This window comes from Gouania willdenowi, chromosome 12 (genome assembly GCF_900634775.1).
Source record: "Gouania willdenowi chromosome 12, fGouWil2.1, whole genome shotgun sequence".
NCBI classification, from domain to species: domain Eukaryota; kingdom Metazoa; phylum Chordata; class Actinopteri; order Blenniiformes; family Gobiesocidae; genus Gouania; species Gouania willdenowi.
Genome location: NC_041055.1, coordinates 29318944 through 29335165, shown reverse-complemented (window position 1 = coordinate 29335165; position 16222 = coordinate 29318944). Strand labels below are relative to the sequence as shown.

Here is a 16222-nt window from a genome sequence, read left to right as displayed (position 1 = left end):
ATTTTATTTTTTAAATTTCAAAACAAAAATCAAATAGCCACTCATTTTTTCATATTTCGATTTAATTATCTGCAAGGAAAATTCAATGTTCAAAATATACACTGACTGCACTTCTATCAACACATTGCAGACGGTCATGCTTTTATTTTAGTTTAAATCTGCATTGACTGGGTGTTTAGTTGGACTAAACTTGCCCTTTTCCACTCTAGTTGTTGTCACTCGTCCAGGCTTTTAGAAGAAAAAGGGTTTGTTTCACCGAATTTCTGTCCAATTGGTGATGAATTTCTACTGGTCTTTACTTTCTGGATTGGACACCTTTGGTTTCCTTTGATGTCATTAAATTATATCTTGTAAAACTCAACAATGAGAAACGACTTCTTTGAAAAGAGAAAGTATTTAGTCTTTAATAGGGACTTTCAGCTCTTGCACCTGATGGCTTGTAATTATCTTTTTTCATTGATTCAGATGTCACATTATAATGAAGGATGCACTCAGAACTTAAAGTGCTAGTGATTATCTTGGTCTTTGTCCTTTCATTACAGTTTTCATTTTAACTTTTATTGCTCCAGATAAAAATAGATCCTATAGTGGAAGAAAAGACAGATATCAGTGTTTTGTCTTCACACATTTTGTTTTAAACTGAGGATATGTCATAAATTGATACCTAAACCAACAAAAAAAAAAATCCAAAAATATTAATTGAAATTGATCTAAAATCAATTTCGAAATAACATTTTTAGAACAACAATAAAATCCCCAGAACTATTTTATTTTTGAAAAATGTCCAATTACCACACAACTTTACCAAATACCTTAGTTGTAGATATCTCAGTACTTCTAAATACACAAATTCAATTAAACTGCACATTTTCTCTATGGCCTCACAGTTTTCTCATGACTATATCACATGTCTGTCATTTTTAAACTGAAATTGTTTTAAGTACTCTAAATTCTTTCAAATTTTCTAGATTTTCCCCAAAAATTCTCCAAATTACATAAAAATTACTCACAAAATCAAATAAATCTGTCACTTATTGATTGGATATTGTCTGTGCTTTACATACTTTAAATACAATTATTTGTAGAAGTGTAAACTACTTGAAATGTTTAAAGAATACAATTTTCTTTAGTGTTGTGTTGACATAAAGTATGTTTAAAAGGGTGATATGATAAATCCATACCTCAAAAACATTAAATAATGAGAAACTACATTCTTCAGGTAATTATAATTTGAAATATTATAAATTTAAATAGTCTGACGTCAATTTTCCTCAAATTTCCCCAAGGTTTTTTAAATTAAATAAAAAATTGCTTACAAAATCAAGGAAATCTGTCACTTATTGCATGTAAATTGTCTGCGATTTACATACTTTAAATACTATTATATGTGGAAGTGCAAACTGAGGTACATGAATGAAAAAAATGCAAATTTTACTGCCTATAATCTGCAGCCACACTGGTTCATATTTGGACCCTGAACTAAAATGAGTTTGACACCCCTGGTTTAATAGGCGATACATTCATTTATTTAAAAAATATAATTTTCTTTACTGTTGTGTTGACATATAGTAGCCTATGTTGTGAAAAATTGTCCAAAAAAAGTGTCAAAGGTGACAGTTGAATGATTAAATGAGAAACCCACTCTCGGTGGGTAGTGGATGTGAGATATGAGGCCGTGGCACAGACAGTGAAAGGTGTGTTCTGGCTGAGTAGAAATGAGATGATCAGACAGTTGAATTGCTCCAGATGAAGCTCGGGGCCTCCTTAAGCCAAATCACCCACTCAAGTCCACAACCCTCTCAGCCCCAGAAGAGTTCAGGATGTACTTCACACTCGATTACACTTCAAAACAAGACGCTAAACCAAGCGTGCAACCTGTCTTTTTGTGTTTTTTGCCCCGACTGTCAGCCCGCTGGATTGCTGTTGTTTGATTTGTCAAAAAAATGTGTCCAACTATTTAAGATATGTCCACCAGATAGGATGTATAGCAGATTATTATGTATATTCTGAGAGAGTAGGTGGAGCTGTATTACTATACTAAAGTTCAGTTTCTGATGTGATGTAGTTCCTCAGATATTGGAAGCTGAAAACGGAAGAAAAATAAGGACGCACAAATATCAACACATACACCCGTCACTACATATCTCAAAAAGTATTAATCTGATCAAACTAAAAATATACAGTGTGCCTATTGAATAATCACAGAACAATTGGTAAAACATTTTAGAATTTTTTGAGGTTGAAATTGTTGCTCAAAAGAAGTTTTCATCTTCACCATAAAAGCTACGTTTGTTGACATTTTCAAGCATTGCATTATGGGACATGGAGTCAGGGAAACTTTTTACTTTATGTCTGGTGAAGAAACACATGAATTCACAGTAAAAATGAAGGTAAAACTCTTCTATGTATCTGTTTACTAGAGTCCACATCCCACAATGCAATTAATGCACAAAAATGTCGATAAACAGAGTGTGATAATGAGGAAATTTCAACCTTTCACATTTTTTTTCAAGCAAATGATCTTTGATTTAATGATCTATGAAGCTTATACTGTTGATTAATCTGATTTACTGTATGTTAATATATATATATATATATATTTTTTTTATTTTTTTTTTATTTTTTTTTTTATATGTGTCCAGCAGCTTTAAAGCCCTTTCTTGGGATTATTCAAAACTTTTCAGATGCGGATAATGTGCTATAAGAGGCTAAAGATGAGAGGGGGTGATTGCAATAATTGCTCAGACTCCTGCTGTGCTCCATATGGGCTTGAAAAGTTTTTATGGAGCTTGTGCCCCCGTGTATGGAAATGTCCTAAAGCTAAAGAAGGATTTGGAATCTAATGAGCATTGGAAGAAAATCTGCAACTATGATACACACAAACTTTCTTACATTTGTTAGACTTTCCTCCCCCACCTACCTACCTAACATCCAACCTTTGCTCTTCCCTGCCAGAGAAATTCTTGGGTCAGCAGGCCTACAGTTACGGTCAGCCTCTCACCATCACGTTCACCTCAGAGAGCGCTGAGCTGCTGCCCGATCACATCACCCTGATGCTGCAAGGCTCTGGCATCACCCTCCTCACCCACCTCACCTCTCAACGGGTGCTGAACCCCAAAGGAAGTTTCACATCACCTCAGCGCACATTCACCATCAGGTATATGTATGAGTGAGTGCAGGAAGTGAAAAGGACTGAGATTGTGTGCATGTGTTCATTTGGACTGCACATTTTTACTAAAATGCAACTTAATTTTAGTCATAATACTATTTCAGTTATAGTCTAGTTTTAGTCAAAGTGGTAAATACTTTAATTGGTAGGCAGCACTTAATAAGTGTATTTTATAATTAGAAATTTTGTTATTGTTCATTTTAGCACAGAAGTAGCACAAAAAAGCCACAATCAACTCCATTATGCCGTAATAAGTCTTCATTATATTAGTTTTAAGGTATTCATGATTATAATTATATTAAAAAATTTTATTGGCCATATTTTAAAGATATCCGCCACTGTTTTTACAAATATGGCCTAATAAAACACAGTATTTATTTACTTTTAAAAATGGGACTTAATGATGTCACACGGCCCCACTGCCTGTAAACATCCCATTGTTTTCTATTGGAGTGAAACATTCAGCCTGATTTTTAGAACATTTAGCAGCTTTTTCAGTCAAAATTACAACTTGTGCTGCTTTTGGTTGGTATAAAAAAATCAAGAAAATTCAAGATATTGATTAAAACCTCTTGTTTACCAAATTAGAACAAAACAGTTGTGACAGGAGAAAATATGTGACCGCAGGGGGAGACAGTTCAATCAATCAATCAATCAATCTTTTATTTGAATAGCGCCAAATCATAACCAATGGTATCTCAAGACACTTTACAGTAGAGCAGTCTTAAGGACGGACTCTTCATTTTATGGATACACACATATGCATATATACGTATATACACATACATATGTATCCCACACCCAACATGAATTCATCATGGCGGCAAGGAAAACCTTCTGTTAAGCAGCAGGAACCTTGTGTGGATCCCATTCCTATGATGAACAGCCATCCACGTTATGCTGTGTTGGGTGTGTGCAGAGGAAAGGGTGGAGACAGAGTTGTTGAGACTCTGTAACTCCACACTGAGGATCCCACGGACCTGCAAGACAAAAGCCAGAAGGAGTACAGGAGCAAACACACAAGGGAAGAAGCAGAGATAGAGGGAGTGTTAGAGAGAGGAATGGGACCCTCTCCGGTCCCTCTCTAACCTAAATGACCTCTCTCTTAATGCCCTCTCCAACCTCTCTCCAACCGAGCATGCCAGACCCCCCCCCCACTGGTTCCAACTCTGCGGTTTCGTAGTAGACAATGAAGCAGAGAAGAAGAGCTCTCCTAAGGGATCTTTACTCTCCCTTTAACAGTGCCTCGCTGACACTGATAGCGGAAGTTAGTGAGTAATTGGATGTAATTAATGCATAAGATCACATGGGCCATCTCAAATCCGCAAACACAATCAGCCTACTTCCTATTGGATCACTTACTAGTCCCGCCTTCCACACCACTAAAGTAGTGTTGATTGGATACCTTCCAAAGAAATAGAATCAAAGAAAGTTAGTTCAGATTGGATTTCATCCCATGTGAGATGTAAACATTATAGTTTCGTTTTTATTAGTTTGACATAAACGTCAATATATTAATGCAGTTTTCATTACACATTCTTTAATTGTTCTAGTTATTGTCACTTCAAAAAATAAAGTCGACAAAAAAACACATTGAAAAAACACTGATGGCTTCACGTCGTGTATTGTTTTTTATTTTCACTTGAAACACAACCCTCCCAGAAAAACTCTTGCTCCGTTAGTTATTTCCTTCTTCTTTTCACTTCTTTATACTTCTGTCGCTTGAACTTTTCCTTTGCTACAATAGATTTAGTTTCTGTGGAGTGCCGCCTATCCGGGACATCTGTGCGCTGATTAAAGCTAAACCACAATGACTCAGCTGCCAAGTCTCCTGCAGACAGGATATAAATGTAGAGATGAACCTCCTTCGTGCTCAGACTGTAGTACAGAGCTGACTTTACATTTTCATCACATGCTGTGTGTGTGTGTAAAGCAAAGAAGAGGCATCACTTCATTGTTTGAAATGTTAGGCTGCAACCACAGGGCTAGAACAATGTAAAATTATGAGGTGAAAATAATCAATTCAGGAAAAGGTTGCTTTTAAGATAATAATCAGTGCATCTTTGTTGAGGTCACATGAGGTGGTTGTTGTTGTTGTTTTTTCAGCCAAGGAAACTACTGTAGTCTGAAGGCCTTGAAGGTCACGTAGGTGGACCGTCTGATGTTGGGTGACGGGGTTGTTTCAGGGAACGGAACGCTAAATGGATTACAGTAACACCAGGATGGGCAGTAGATGGAGCACTCAGTGGGTCCTTGGCCTGAAGGTGTGATATTCACTCAGGGCTTTGATTGCCCCAATAATACCAGCACTGAGGCGTATTACATACAAACGGCTCCGGGGAATTGATCTGCCTGTAGAAAGTAGAGCTGCGAAAAGAAAAACACAGAAAGTACCAGACTTCACTCTCACCTGCTGGTTTGATTGTTTGGTCAAATCTATTTCTTTTTTTTTTTTTTTTTTTTTGCATTGTAAAATTTTATCTTTTTAATATTTCATGTATTCATTTGGGCTGCTAAGAAATTTGAACCAGTTCTTTTATAATTCAGTCAGTTCTTTCCATTTGCTGTGTTAAGTACACCGTTGCCCTAAAATACAAACCTGGCTGGTTAGTGTGTTGTCCAATTAATTCATATCTCATGAAACTTAAGATATTAATTTTCCTTATTTCCTTACTGGTTTTTACCATGTGTAACAGTGTTACTTATGGCCTGGATTATAGATTTTAAGTCTTCTTATTTTTAACAATAAATGTCTGTTCCTCCATTACAGTGTAGATTGGGCCGCATTTTTTTGTCCAAGCCCCACCCAAACTCGACAGAGCAAAACCGAACTTGGCAAACAGTTCTAAATATGTGTTTGACTACGACCCGTCAGGTACGTCTGGTATCCATCCTCTACAGGGTTTCTCCGTGTTTGCGGTTGGTCAGACGCCGCAAGCTCCACCCTTTTATCTTGAATACATTTGTCCAGCTTTGTAGCACAACTGATCTGGGATTGCAACTGTTTGGTAACCATTTGGTTAAGCCCATAACATCATAGTTATGTTTATCCAGCTTCTTAGTATAGTATATCATTTTCCATTAAACGATGGTGTGTTATTATAGCAGTATAGTTGCATATGGATAATGAATTAGCATCACCTACATGTGAGATGAAAGTCAAAATGTTGGGTTTGAACAGCAGCCTACTCAAAAGATAATACACGACCTGTCAATGTAAGCAACGAAAGCCACAAAAGCAAGTCCACACCAAATATACCAAATGATAGGTGGTGGAAATGGATTACATTTTTATCTCTAATGATATCACTAAGGGTACATTCACACCAATGGATCCTAGAGCAGTTAAAACACTAGGATCTTTGTGTGCTCTGATAGTCCTCCTCGTTTGGTCGGTGAGAACACGCAAATAAAGTCTAGAGTGGATCAAACAGGCAAATTCTAGAGTGGATGTTTTTGCCGGTCTCTGAGCGTTTCTAACCAACTAAGTCCAGAGCGATTAGGAGCGCCGTGAATACAACTGCTCATGGAGCGGAGAAAACAGGAAGTAACAGCGTGCGGTCTTGTGGGTGATCAGGAGAGCTGACAACGGCGCAAACCAGGGCTTTAAAACCACCAAAAACACGGCAACTTGTTGCTGCTCCATTGTTGAATGTTGTAAAAAGAACAAACGGGGAAGGAAGAAGTTTCTGAAGACTGTAGAGCGTCCGCTTTGACCCATAGATGAGAACCTCTTCTTCAAGTTTTTGTTTCTTTGCCTAGAGAAGTCTCCACTCCAGTAACGGCCCCTTAACTGGTTAGCTCCTGTAAAGGCGGGCATACACTGTGCAATTTTTGGCCCATTTTTCACTCGTAAGTCTATTTTTAGGATCGGACTGGGTCGCGGATAAATTGTGTGTCGTGCATTGTGTAGTATACATGGTGTAGTATGCATGGTGTAGTATACATGGTGTTATGAGAAGTGATTAACAACTCAAAGCCAGCTCACAATCAGCAATCGTATGATTGTATGAAAATCAAACATGTTTGAAATCCTGGTCGCTCCTCAGGTATCTCACTGTTGAAGCAGTGCCACGATGCAAGATGGCGCCGCGGATGGCTGCTGTGGTGTGTTGGTGCGCACTTTTTTGTCTTGTTTTTGTTGTAAAATCCGCAACTGGCTTCTCTTATTCAAGAGAAGAGCTCTTGAACGTCAGGGCAACAACCCCGAGAGATTTATTTCCCACTTTCATCGCTTCCTCTGTGGATTTACTGGACATTTTACTCAAAGGTGCGCTCACCTTTGCTCACGCAGTGAAGCGCCGGAGGAGAGGAAAAAGAGCTGGTGTGCTTGTGCGCCTCCGCCAGCGCGGCCGGCGCACACCGTTACCGGGGATATTCCTCTCTAACGTGCGCTCACTGTGTAACAAAGTGGACGAACTCCAGCTGCTGTTAGGTAGAAACAGAGACTTCTCCTCATCTTCTGTTCTGTGCTTCACGGAAACGTGGCTGTGTGGAGCGGTACCGGACTCTGCGCTGCAGTTGGCCGGCTTCCAACTTCACAGAGCGGACCGAGACGCGGAGCTCACCGGGAAGAAGAAAGGTGGAGGAATCTGCTTTTATGTGAACAGTAACTGGTGTAACGACGTGACAGTGATCCTCCAGCACTGCTCTCCTCACCTGGAATCCTTTATTATCAACAGCAAACCCTTCTATTCTCCCCGTGAGTTCACTTCATTCATCCTGGTTGGTGTGTACATCCCACCGTCAGCTGATGTGCGCGAGGCACAGCGCACACTCGCCGACCAGATCCTGTGCATGGAGCGGACCTACCCAGACTCTTTTATCATTGTGCTTGGTGACTTTAATAAAGGTGACCTCTCACACCAGCTCCCCAAATATAGACAATTAATTAAATGTCCGACCAGAGAGGAGAAGACACTGGATCACTGTTACACCACACTAAGCAGTGCTTATCACGCCGTTTCCCGTGCTGCACTGGGCCAATCGGACCATGTGATGGTCCATCTGATTCCTTCATACAGACAGAGGCTGAAGCTCTGTAAACCTGTGGTGAAGGAATCTAAACAATGGACCAGTGAAGCAGTGGAGAAACTCCAGGAGTGTTTGGACTGTACTGACTGGGATGTTTTCAGGTCTGCGAACAGTTCTCTGGATGAGTTTACAGACGTTGTGACGTCCTACATCAGCTTCTGTGAGGACAGCTGCATTCCATCAAAGACCAGGGTGAGTTATAACAATGACAAACCCTGGTTCACAGCTAAGCTCAGAGGGCTGAGAGCAGACAAAGAGGACGCTTTCAGGAGTGGAGACAGAGCCAGGTACAGAGAGTCGAAGTACACGTTTGAAAAGGAGGTGAGAAAAGCCAAACGTTTGTACTCAGAGAAGCTACAATATCAGTTCTCTGCAAATGACTCGGCTTCTGTCTGGAGAGGGCTCAGGCAAATTACAAACTACAAGCCCAGAGCCCCTGCTGCTGCTAACGACCTCTGCCTGGCCAACAGTCTGAATGAGTTCTATTGTAGATTTGACAGACAATGGGACAGACCTGACTCCAACCCCCCTCACACCTCTGATCAGCCTCACTCCAACACCTTCACCCCCCACATCAAAGCTACAGTTTCACCCCAGCTGCCTACAGAGGCTCTCTCCCCTATCTTCCCCCCCTCCTCCCCCCCTCCTACAGAGACACCTTTCTCCATCAAAGAGAGAGATGTGAATAGACTTTTCAGGAGACAAAACCCCCGTAAGGCTTGTGGACCGGACTCTGTCTCTCCCTCTACCTTGAAGCACTGTGCTGATCAGCTGTCTCCAGTGTTCACAGACATTTTTAACACCTCACTGGAGACATGCACCGTACCAGCCTGTTTTAAGGCCTCCACCATCGTTCCTGTCCCTAAAAAGCTGAGGATCACAGGACTTAATGACTACAGACCCATCGCTCTGACATCTGTGGTCATGAAGTCCTTTGAACGCCTCATGCTCTCCCACATCAAGGACATCACCGACCCCCACCTGGACCCCCTGCAGTTTGCCTATAGATCCAACAGGTCAGTAGACGATGCTGTAAACCTGGCTCTCCACTTCATCCTCCAGCACCTGGACTCCCCAGGCTCCTACGCCAGGATCCTGTTTGTGGACTTCAGCTCTGCTTTTAATACAATAATCCCAGCTCTCCTTCAGGGCAAGCTTTCCCAGCTGAACGTGCCAGACTCCACCTGCAGGTGGATCACAGACTTCCTGTCTGACAGGAAGCAGCACGTGAAGCTGGGAAAAACCATCTCTGCTCCCCGGACCATCAGCACTGGATCTCCTCAGGGCTGTGTTCTTTCTCCTCTGCTCTTCTCCCTGTACACCAACAGCTGCACCTCCTCTCACCAGTCGGTCAAACTCCTGAAGTTTGCAGACGACACGACCATCATCGGTCTCATCGCTGATGGAGACGAGTCCGACTACAGGTGGGAGACAGACCGGCTGGTGTCCTGGTGCAGCCAGAACAACCTGGAGCTCAATGCTTTAAAGACAGTGGAGATGATAGCAGACTTCAGGAAGAACCCAGCCCCCCTCACCCCCCTCACCCTGGGAGACTCTACAGTGAGCTCTGTAGAGTACTTCTGCTTCCTGGGGACCATCATCACTCAGGACCTCAAGTGGGAGCTGAACATCAGCTCCCTTATCAAAAAAGCTCAGCAGAGGATGTACTTTCTGCGGCAGCTGAAGAAGTTCAGTCTGCCAACAAAGATGATGGTGAACTTCTACAGCTCCATCATCCAGTCCATCCTCTGCTCCTCCATCACCATCTGGTACGCTGCAGCTACGGCCAAGGACAAGGCCAGACTGCAGCGTATCATCCACTCTGCAGAGAAGGTCATCGGCTGCAATCTGCCCTCCCTCCAGGACCTGTACGCCTCCAGGATTTTGAGGCGTGCAGGAAAGATTGTGGCCGACCCCTCCCACCCCGGTCATAAACTGTTTCAATCTCTCCCTTCTGGTAGGAGGTTTCGGTCCATCAGGACCAGAACCTCCAGACACAAAAACAGCTTCTTTCCCTCTGCCACCATCCACATGAACACACCCCAAGTCACCCACTGAACCCCCCCCCACCCGATCACCACCTCCACCAGCTTGATACCTGCTGCACTGTATATATATATTTATATTTATCCTATTTATCCTTTATTCTCTATCTATCCTTTATTTATCCCTCATCCTTTATATTTATCATTATTATTATTATTATTGTTGCTGGGTTGTTCTTTGTTGTGTTGTTTTTATTTCTTTTATTTCTTTTTGTTGCTTGTTTTGTGCACCAACCACCAAGTCAAATTCCTTGTACTGTCCTCAAAACTGTACATGGCAAATAAAACATTTCTGATTCTGATTCTGATTCGGACAGGCTTACCTCAAACTCTCACTGTGCATGCACAAACATCGTAGGACCGCAGTAGAATTGATGGATCGTACTGCCCGTATCTGTCCAGCCAGTTCCTGGTCCATCACCACACCTCCTTTTCTTTTTTAAAGCTCTTTTTGCTGAGATTCATGAGTCTCTCTCCACTTCTGGGTTTTTCTTCTTTTGTGTTAATGGCAACGCTTCAGAGTTTTTGTTCTTCTAATGTGTACATTGCATTTCCGGAAACAAGACCCCTACGTACAGTGTGAGCAGTCAGGTCTTGTCAAAGTATCGGTCCGTTTAAGGCTGGGATACACTGTGCGTTTTTTTCAATCGTTGCACTCAGCTCCAGCTTAAACTGTGCGACTCAGACGCAGAGCCCGAATGTGCGCAGCTCAGGATGCATGTTCTCACACTGTACGGACCGACACTCTGACACAATCTGACTGCTCACACAAGACACGTCGTGGTCTTTTTTCCGGAAATGCAACAAACAAATTAGAAGAAGAACTCTGAAGTGTCGCCATTAAAACAGACGAAGAAGAAAAACCTGGAAGTGGAGAGACGCTCGCAAATCTCCTCAAAAAGAGCTTTAATAAAGAAAAGACAGCGACGTGATGGACCAGGAGCTGGCTAGACAGACATGGGCACGGCAGTTTGGCAATTTTACAGCGGGTGTTAATCGCTTCTCGTGACCCCATGTATACAACACGATGCATGACACACAACCTAGCAGAGACTCGCACGATCCCACAAAGTAGTCGCACGAGTCGAAACTCGGCTCAAAATGGGTCAAAAATTGCACAGTGTATGCCTGCCTATAGTGTGAGAACATAGTGTGAGCTGTGCACATTCGAACTCTGCAATTGAGTCACATAATTTGAGCTGGAGTACAACGATTGAAAACATTGCACAGTGTCTGCCCACCTTAACTGCACCAGAGGCTGTTTGGAGCGGATCAGAAGTTGTTCTCTGAACGCAAACCGAGCCAAACTAAAGTGATGAAGTTATCACCTCTCCTCCCCCCATTCGGACCGAGTAAAAACACCCTCAGGAAAATCTGCCTCTGAAACATGTGCATTCTTGCAATGGGCATGTGTAGCTGTAAAACTAGGATGTGGCTCAGTGACTTTGTAACTTAAGGACAAAGTGACATTTGAATTAAACATTTTGGCTGTATTTTTTTATTTTTTTTCCTATGAGCTCCTGACTTAAAATATCTCTGACCTACAACTGCACTTAGCTGTTAACATCTGCGTTTTCAAATGTCTGAGTAGTTTCACTCACTGAGGTCCTCCATAATGCATGCTGCAGCCTCCCACAACTCCATCCAAAGGCAAACTTAGTGTGCTAATCAGAGCACATCCCTGTACACACAGACTAACTAGTGTATAATCAAAGACTCGCAATCTTCTGACATCCGGTTGATTCTGTGCCTACTGGTGAATTGTAAAAAAGCAGTAGCTGATAGTAACAGTAAGGGGAAGATTTTCCGTATGCTAAAAGTAACAGTTCTCCTTGTTGAATGTTGGAATGAAGATGGCAGCAATCAAAATCAAACAGATTCACAGTGTCTTTCACACAGAGCTGCGGTGGTGTTTGCTCTGCTTTCCAAGCAGCTGCCAGCCTGTTGTTTTGCTCCTTCTTTTTTTTTTTTTTCTCGGTGAGATTACTTTGGGCTGTGAATGAAAGTCAAGTGTTGTTTGTTGGTACATCCAGCCCTTATTTTGCATTTCCATGTAGAAACTGATTGAGGCGTCTCGTGTCAGCCTGCATTTTCAACAACCTTTGGTTTGATTGGGTTGCCAAAACAAGTTTAATTTCGAGGCTAATCTGAAATGCAAAGAAGGTAATGAGCACAATATCAGCAAGGTATTGCGTTTCTGAAAAACAGTCAAAATCTGCATCTGCATAGGGAGAAGTAATTCATCCCTACACAACCTACTAAATCTGATAAACCATAAACAGACCCAAAAAATTAAAGTGAGAGGGTAGCAGGAGAAAAGGGAATAAAGGGTTTTAACTTTTACCAACTAAACCAGGGGTGTCAAAGTCATTTTAGTTCAGGGACCAAATATGGACCAGTTTGAATTCAAGTGGGCGCAGATTTCAGGCGAGAAAACTAGAAATTTCAACAATAATGTGCCCTACTTTGCACTTCCACATTTAAATTAGATGAAAAGTATGTAAGGCATTGACAATATTTTGGCAATAAATCACGTATCACCTGAATTTACTTGATTTTGTGATTAATTTGTATCCATTTTGGGGAAACTTTGTGTTAGAATTTGTGAAACATTGCAGGATTTTGGAGAAATTTAGAGTTCTTTCAACAATTTGTGATTTAAGCATGTGAGCCGGCCCTTTGCAAATATTGTCAAGTTTCATTGAATTTGTGTATATTGAGGTACTGCGATGTCTATGGTCGAATTAGTTTATCATTTACATTTTACACATCGATTCTTAATGTGTTTTTTTGTCATTTTTTACGTCCTACCATGTGCCAAATTGAATGCTCTAAAGGGCCGGAATTGGCCCCCGAGCCTTTAGTTTGACACGTAGAATAAACAAACCAAGGACACTCACGATAGCATAGTAGTAGGAAAAGCTGTAAGATTTGTCATTGTTCGGAAAATACAATACAGGAACAATATGTCCGATACAGATACTTATTCATATCTGATGTGGTTTGGTGATTATTTCAAACCCCAGGACAGAATTTGGGCAAAGTTTATGAGTGATGACAAAATACTTTTAGTATCATGATGAACTTTTTTGTTCAAAAAGAATAGAACAGTAAGAAAATACATTATTTAAACACTGCTGTGCATGGATTTTGTCTTAAATTGGCAAAGTGCAGAGGAAATTAAAACTAAATATTTTTGGAACTAGAGTTGAGAGACTACTATACACAAATACAACATTTCCACTGCTCTTGGGGAATTGACTATCTGAAATAATATTGTAACACTTGAACTTGTATGTAATAACGTATTATTTATTTAACAGTTAACAAAAGAGTGTCATTATTGAAGTGTGAGCCATATTATATTTAGTGTATTTTTTTAATTTTTTTTACATCTGTTATATTATCACATTTCTTGCAGTTAAATTGTTTTGTTAAATCAAATCCAACGTTGGCATTGATGTTTTCCATATTTTGGATTAATCCACCTACCCGTACCTGAAGAACAAAACCACAGACCTGCTACTCAGGTTTCATTCAACTTAACAGAGCACGAGTACAAGGCCTTCCTTATATAGATTCAGCTACTAATTACTACCAGGCGCTGCTGATGAGCTCAGGTGTATTCACTGGGTTAGGGACCCCTAACCCTAAATATCTCTGTTGATTCTCCACCTTTGAAAACATTTTAGTGAGAAAGTGACCAAGTAGAATATCAACATGTGCTCATTTCATCCATTTTTAGGGTTTTTCAGAAAACCGCCATTGTGCCACTGACGAAAGTTCAATTAAATTCAACTATATTTGGTATAGCGCAAATTACAACAAAGTCATCTCAATGCGCTTATCAAAATATAAAATTCATAATAAGAAAGAAAGTGTTTGCATTGCAATTAATTGATGTATGATAGCTGTGAAACTGTGACAGAATTTTGAAAGTTACTTATTGTGTCGGATTCATATCTATAGGATGTATATTGTATTCCAATAACTATGAGTGATAGCACAAGAACCTGAGAATTAATTAATACAATAATGTAGCCTACTGACACAACTACTTGATGGGATGAACTAATATCACTGATCAGATGTGGCCCCTATCCAAGATGGCGTTTCCTGCTTTCTTTATTTTTTCTAGAAGACATTGCCAAGAGGAAACAAACCACTGGGATAAGTGGACAAAAAGTGGGTTGGGCATCTCATTAGCTTTACATCTTCTTCATAGTGATTTAGCTACTACATATGGATACAAACAACCAGATAAGACTTATATTATTCTCAGTATTTCTCACCAGTCTTATTCTCTCTGGGTTTCTAGACCAATTACTTTCGTTGTTGATACAGACCCTAAACCTGTGCTACTTTTTTATGGATAAAACTCTTAATACAATCTTTTATTTCTTGTGAGACCTCCAACAGTTCATTGTTTCTTGCACCACTTTGCTTTCCTTTCAGAGTAAAGTGGTGAATCTGGGCAGATCGAGGTTGTGGAAGTGAATCGTGGTGTGACGGCCAGCAGAAAGCAGCTGTTCAATCAGCCATACAGCAGTAGTGTGGGGGGAGGAGGGGGAGGTGGGATCTCATTAGTCCTCTAAACCTGAGGTATTGGGTTCTGCTGTACTGGTCACCAGTACAAACCTGGTTTAAGGCATCCACATCCGATTGTTTCTCCCTTTATCCGTCCAGTAGCCAGTAATCCTTCTTTTCCTACTCGGTACCTCCTTCACACATTTTGTTACAGTCCTTGAAATGCATCCCAGGTTTTCCTATCTTTAATTTCCTTTCCTCAGCATCCCCCAGAACAAATTAACTTCCTTCCCTAAGAGGGAACTTTATTTGCTTTGTTTTGTCAGGATTTGTTTGACAAGTAAGCCCAGAGAAACAACAAACTGTTTAAATCAAATTGAAAGGTCCACCTGGAAATGGACATGTTTTTCAGCCAGGGAGCTCTATGATGTCCTCTCTGTTTGCTCGACACGTCACATTCCTGTCGGTTGGCTCATATAACAGCCCTTTGGAGTCCGCAAACAGTTGTGTGACTGGGCTCTTATAGCCTCAGTAACAATGACAAGCTGTTGGTTGTTGTTGACAGGCATCCGTAATCGCTGTTTATATGTGGAGTATGGTAGAAACTGGAGGAAATGGACATGTTTGATAGGTTACAGCCTTTCTTTGTTGGGAGTTCAAATGTAAAAATGATTAAAACGTGAGCAACGAGCTGAAAAGAAAGGGTTGTTAAAAGCATGAGTTTGGGGTTTTAGTCAAGGCTGTGCAGAGCTGGGATCCTACTATAATTGTTGGCTGTTTGGGCATGAACCTGTCGACTTACAATTATTATTGCTGCACTTAGGAAAGAAACGGCTTTACAAAAACTAATGATGTTGATGTTATCCGTTTCTCTCTTTTCCTTCCTAAAATACCTTTTCATTCAACCAAAAACTACTACTTTTATTCTGCAGAAACCAAATGTATTTGTTATGAAGTAGTAATATTGATTTATTATTGTCCATCTCTTGACATTTTAGTCAAAGTATAAGAGTTGCTATTGGCTGACAATAGTGGTTCGTGACAATTAGGTGGCTTCTTACATCATGAACAGCACTGTTAGCCCCGCCCCTTCTTTAAAAACTAGCACCTGTCAACTCCAAACAGTGTCGAGTCAGCTGGATTGAGCGAGTTGAAACAGAGAGGTACATTGAGTATTGAGTATCTATAATTAGCATAGCATAGATTGTTATTTGGAGAAATTAGATATTAGAGATATAGATAGCATAGACTGGGCATGTTTTAACTGTTACAGTAGCACTCTCTGCATATTTTTGAATTTCCAGCCTCGATGATAGCCAATAATCTCAGGGTTTAGATACTAATCTTCTGGACTATTGAGTGCACCTAAATATAAGCCTGCACTTAAATATATATTTTGTACGTCTCTACATTGAAACAACACATTTACACAGGTTCCTGTACTTTA

General features: G+C 40.6%; 1 protein-coding gene across 1 annotated transcript in view; it reads left to right on the top strand.

Annotated features, from left to right (window-relative positions):
• Nucleotides 1-16222, top strand: part of lamc3 (laminin, gamma 3) — a 182497-nt gene that overhangs the window by 99142 nt on the left and 67133 nt on the right. Inside the window, exon 10 of the mRNA XM_028463174.1 lies at nt 2956-3157. Coding sequence (XP_028318975.1) covers nt 2956-3157 — 202 coding nt within the window. The remainder of the gene's footprint in view (nt 1-2955; nt 3158-16222) is intronic.